This window comes from Acanthisitta chloris, unplaced genomic scaffold (assembly GCF_000695815.1).
Source record: "Acanthisitta chloris isolate BGI_N310 unplaced genomic scaffold, ASM69581v1 scaffold2020, whole genome shotgun sequence".
Lineage (NCBI taxonomy): Eukaryota > Metazoa > Chordata > Aves > Passeriformes > Acanthisittidae > Acanthisitta > Acanthisitta chloris.
The window spans coordinates 34,566-39,876 of record NW_008653157.1 but is presented as its reverse complement, the minus strand read 5'-3'; the positions used below and the strand labels follow the sequence as shown (position 1 = coordinate 39,876).

The 5,311-nt window shown below is 46.7% G+C and overlaps 1 protein-coding gene across 1 annotated transcript; it reads right to left on the bottom strand.

Moving 5' to 3' along the window:
• Window positions 1–279: 279 nt before the first annotated feature.
• Window positions 280–4,138, bottom strand: LOC103806866 (ovomucoid-like). Its single transcript, XM_009079577.1, has 4 exons — window positions 4,075–4,138; window positions 1,349–1,368; window positions 909–1,036; window positions 280–325 (listed from the first exon to the last, which is right to left on the bottom strand). The coding sequence occupies exons 1-4, from the start codon at window positions 4,136–4,138 to the stop codon at window positions 280–282; spliced, it is 258 nt and encodes an 85-aa protein (XP_009077825.1).
• Between the last annotated feature and the right edge of the window lie 1,173 nt (window positions 4,139–5,311).

The window sequence follows — 5,311 nt, the reverse complement described above, 5'->3', positions numbered from 1 at the left end:
GCACTGGTAGAGATTTGGACTTTAGCTCTGGAGACAAATACAGTGAAGGGCTCCTGTAAACCAACTTGCTGCAGGAACAGGTATGCTCCTGGGGATCCCAAGGAAGTGGTTGGCAGGGGGCCCAGCAGTGCCAGTCCCAGCACTGGGGCAGGGTGAAGCAGCAGAGGGAAGAGCAGCAGCTCGGGCTGTGGCTGGCGCAGGCAGGGCAGGCAGGGCGGGGCAGACAGGATGGGTAGGCGGTGTGAAGCTCTTCCCAGCTCCGTGTCTCGCCGAGCTCCCTCAGCACACTCCTGCTTGCCTCATGTGTAAGGCTCCTCTGCTCCTCCTGCAAAGGAAATGGGCATGGATATTGCAGACAGAAACCTTCGTTTTATGCTCTCAAGCCTCTCTGAAGCCCTTTGCTAACAGCTCTCTGGCAGAGAGGACACTACAAACGTTTGTGGCAGACATGAGGGCACTGATCTGTAAAACCTTTCCTTTAAAAATGTTGTATTTTATTCATCAAAAGCAAAGTATTTTCAGTACCACTTCTGAATTCTTGTATGGCCTGGTGTAAGTCCAGGTGCCTTGTTAGACCTGCGTTGCTATTTGACTCTTCCCTTTGCTGTTCTAGTTTCTGCTAGAATAGGAAGTTGCTCACACAAATATCAAGGTCAGAATAGGAAGTTGCTCACACAAATATCAGGGTCATTTACTTAGATCAATTGGACATATTGGTGGGAGAAGCAATTAGTCTGTAAAGATAAGCAAAGGAGCAGAGGGGAGAAGCAATTAGTCTGTAAAGATAAAGCAAAAGAGCAGACAAGTAACAACCCTGAAACAAATCTAGCACTTAGGTGGGATGGGAATCCCAGCTAACAGCTAATCCCAGCTCTTGGCTCCTGCAGGAGTGATGTCACTGTACTTACAGCACTGCTTTGCAGAAAGAACACTTGTTGTTGTACGTTTTCCCATCAGAGCCACAGAAGGGTTGGTAGAGCCTCTCGCAGTAAATGGGTCTCCCTCTCTCTAACCTCCTGTACTCGCTGCAGTCCACCTGCAAACACAGAGGCATTTCCCCTTGAGTGCACCTTTCCCACATCCTCCACCCACCTACAGAAACAGTGAGGGTAGGACACTTTTGGACATGCTTTGCCAGCTGCTCTAGAGCAGCACAGTCACTGAGCCTTAGCCAAGGCTAAGCCCTCAGAAATAAACGTCCCTTATCACAGAGCTGTGTGTGATGCTGCCCATGACAGGCACTGGGCACCTGTAGGGACTCAATATATTGGCAGCATTTAATTTAATTTCTGACCTCATGTCGTTACAAACTCTATATTTTGATCTAGAAATAAAGATCAGTACTCACCTCATTCTCTTTGGCAGCATCTGGAGTAGAAACAGAATGGCAAGAGATGAAATAAAACCCAGTTAGTGAGCAGTTCCAGCCTAGGCTGATTTCAGTAGTCCCAACCCTTACAGCAGCACCAATCTCTTACCTGCTCGAAAGCAAACACTGGCAAAGCTCTGAGGTGTTTCATAGGACACAGGTGTCAGAACCTCTTCAACAAGTGGAGCTTATTGCATTGTTTACCTCAGAAACCTCTGGCAGCAGCCAGAGCAGCCTTTGTGGTAGGAGGGAACAGAGCTATTGTTCCCCTTTTCACCACAGCAGGGTTGAAGGCCCAGGAGTCAATATTGTATTCCATGGCCAGTCTGCTCAGGATCAACTGGTTGCTGGGCATGACTGGGTGTTAATTCCTGAGTCCATTAAAAAATGGCTGTGAGCAAGTCACATGTTCCTTTGGCATACTGGGACCTCAATACAGCTGGGACCATAACACCACTCAGAGTGTTTCCCTGGCTGCTCCTGGCACAAGGGTTGCACCTGCCTGGGCCCTGACCTCAGGTGGGGCTGCAGGGAGCTCCTTCCAAACAATGGCAATTACCTCTCCCAGAAAGCAATCAGTGCCACTGGCAGGTCTCCATCCTGCTGACACAGTGTTACTTTCCTTAGGAATGTGTTTGTGTTTCTCCTGCCCTGCAATCAGCATCCTGGAGCTTCCAAGGGGTAAAAGTTATGGGCAGAGGCTGATGGGAGCAGCAGGAAGAAAACCTGTTACGGCAGTGGAGCTCTAGCTCTTGTCTTTGTGGCTTTTTTGATCTTTTAAAGCCATTACATTTCCCAGTGAAACTTCCTTTCATGGAAGGAATCTTCATGTTGCATCTTCTCCTCCAATAAAGTTGTTCAGCATAAAGAAACTAGTAGAAATCATGCTCCATGCCAAACCTCAGTGCCACCAGAGCTCTGAGTGCTCCTTATGCTGGAACGGGGTTAGATCTAACCTCTAACACTTCCCCAGAGCCACAAAGATGTTACTGCTTCTCCAGTAACCTTTGAGCAGCCAGTAGGGGTATGGGAGTGATTGCAAAAAGATGTGGCTCAAAAGGTGTTGATTCCTGCAGCTTTTGCAGAGAAGGCAAACTCAACAGTCCAAGGAAGAGATTTGCTGGAGTTCTAATGAAAGTCACATTTATTTACGTTTCTGCAGCTGCTGAAACACTGAAAGATCAAACCATGTCATCTCAATCAGGCTGTTTTCATGTGCACCTTGGGCTGATTTTCAGAGCAAACTTTCCACAGCTATTCGCAATCAGGCTGTTTTCATGTGCACCTTGAGCTGATTTTCAGAGCAAACTTTGCACAGCTATTCAAGCTACAAACAGATTCTTTGGTTTCCTAAATTTGGGTCTAACATTTTCTGGCTAGAAGAGGAGCTGTAACTTGAACAATGGTTAAAGGAATGCTTAAGCAATTAAAAACAAGACACACAAAATAGGTCTTGCTGACCTTGTTTCTATCTTCATGCATTCCTGTGTCTTCAATCCAACACCTTATAATGGTCTTGTTCTCTCCTGCTGCCAGGGGTTTTAGGTTTAGTTTTGGTTTTACTGCCTTATAAATACTAGAAGAGGAGCTGTAACTTGAACAATGGTTAAAGGAATGCTTAAGCAATTAAAAACAAGACACACAAAATAGGTCTTGCTGACCTTGTTTCTATCTTCATGCATTCCTGTGTCTTCAATCCAACACCTTATAATGGTCTTGTTCTCTCCTGCTGCCAGGGGTTTTAGGTTTAGTTTTGGTTTTACTGCCTTATAAATAAGGTAAGTCGTTTACAAGCCAAGCTGAGAATAGTGCTGTCGTTTAGGTTCTCGTGGACACTGTGTAGCTCTTGTTACCAGTTTCCCAGGATGTGAGAGCAGGATGCAGCTTAAACTTGTAACCTATCATAAGTAAGAACTGCAGCATTGACAGGTTGAGCAGCCAATCCAAAGTTGTGTGATCAGCATGAGCTGCATGGACGGGAGACATTTTACTATAAATACTGTTAGGTGCCCTAAATAAAGTTGGCTATCACACATCATATTGGTGTGTGCTGCAGTCCATCCCTTGCGAGGACCCCAACAATTTTCTTTGTGTTCCTTCTTTAATATTCATGTTGCTTTTGAGCTTCTATACTATTATGCTGTTCTATAACTCGATACAGAGGTGTGAACTGTGTCATTTCAAATGTACTTATTTAGATATATTAGATATATTTACTGCAAGTTTTGAGCAAAAGAAACCCCAAAATCATTACCCAATAAAGGCTCAAGAAATTTTCCCCAGCTCCCTATTTTACCACAGAGCAACTTGCCCCTCAAACTCTCTAACCTGGCAAGCCAACACTATAGAGAGGTGATTCACTGCCATATCAAGTGGCCTGTGGGTAATCAACTCTCTTCTTGGTCGGTGTGGCAGGAGAAGGACCTGATCGGCTCCAAGCTGGAAGTTAAAAAATCAATAGGTAAAACCTGCTGGAGTTTGAGGCTTTACAGTTCTGCTTAGCCCCAGCTCTGACTCACACCACCAGCAAGGAGAAGATTTCACCACTCAGGTCTGCAATGACAGCTGATGCAACAGTGCTTGATAAATAGTGCACAAGCATAACATTGCCCACCCAGAGCAGGAACCTCTGCTCACTGCCCCAGCACTGAGAAACTTGCAGTGTTTGGGCACGAGAACTGTGAATAAACGAAGAGGTTACTCACGTGCCAGGCAAAGAACTGCCAGGGTGAGGAGCACAAAGACACCTGTTATCTTCATGGCAGACATGGGTCCCTGACCTGCTTCCCAGCACTCTGTCCTCCAGGTATTCCAGCAGGCTCAGCTGCAGCGTGTGTCCATGTGGCCTTGGGAGCAGAGATATATACACAGAGCAGGAACACTGATGATGAAATGCCCTGCAGAGAAGGTAATTAGAAGAAGGTGTTGCCCATGGGTAGTGTCAATAGAATGTCTCCTGTGCAATGTGAAGGTCATAAGTACAGGGCAAACCAAGTGTCACAGCATGGGCTGTGTTGAGAGAGGAGATGTATTGTCCCTTGGCTAAGCCCCTTGCCTAACAAACTGTTCAGCTCCATCAGCGAGTCCCAGGAGTGACTCAGGAAGGTGGTTACGTATTGCTGGTCTGTTATTGCCATGTTGACTCACAGTGTGAACATAATTCCCAGGGAAAAAAGGATTCCTACTGGGTGTGTTCCAAAAGATTCATCCCAGTGGAGCTGATTAGATCCCATTCTCTGACACTTTGGAGCCACTTGTGGCAATGCTGGTTACTACAGCCACGATCTGAGCTCTGGAGAGGTCTGTGTTCCACCTGAGCACCTTCACACAGCCCAGAGGATCCCCCAGTCCTCTAGTGTTCTTCTGCCTTCAGAGTTCCACCAGTTCAGAGCTCAGAAACTGTGAGAGAAGGAGCAAAGACACCACATGGCACTGCCTGGCACAGGGCAGGGACGAGCTCACAGCCACTGTGCATGAGTTACTGCTCTCCTGGAGAGGTGGAGGAGATTCCTCTGCCTGCCTCTCATCTCCTTGGTCACTGTTTTCAGCACAATTAGTGTCTTGTCGTGTGGGATTCTGTAAACAAACACAGCACAGAATCACAGGCTCACAGAATGGCCTGGGTTGGAGGGGGCCTGGGAGATCATCACGCTCTGTCCCCACTGCCATGCAGGAGCTGGGGCCACGTGTGCTGATTCCAGTGAAACAGAGGGAATGAAGGTTCCTACAGATAAAGCTGTAACAAGATCAATTAGACCTTGGGCCCCACTAACTCATCCCGAGAGGGATGTGGATCATCTTGTCTTTAAAGAATGTAGGTGATTAATGGTTCATTTCTCATTGCTTGATGGCATGAAAAATACAAGCACCATCAAATTCAAGTTCTGGGATAAATAAAGGTCTGGTTTGAGATGGAGGCCTACATCTTTTTTTTCAATGCCC

What these genes read in the sequence shown, in the direction of transcription:
- LOC103806866 (XM_009079577.1), bottom strand. Translation starts at nt 4,138, where the DNA reads ATGTCTGCCATGAAGATAACAGGTGTCTTTGTGCTCCTCACCCTGGCA. An exon ending in ATGCTGCCAAAGAGAATGAG is followed by an intron (nt 1,037 to 1,348) that starts GTGAGTACTGAT and finishes CTGTGTTTGCAG; the next exon opens with GTGGACTGCAGCGAGTACAG. An exon ending in TCTTTCTGCAAAGCAGTGCT is followed by an intron (nt 326 to 908) that starts GTAAGTACAGTG and finishes TTTCCTTTGCAG; the next exon opens with GAGGAGCAGAGGAGCCTTAC.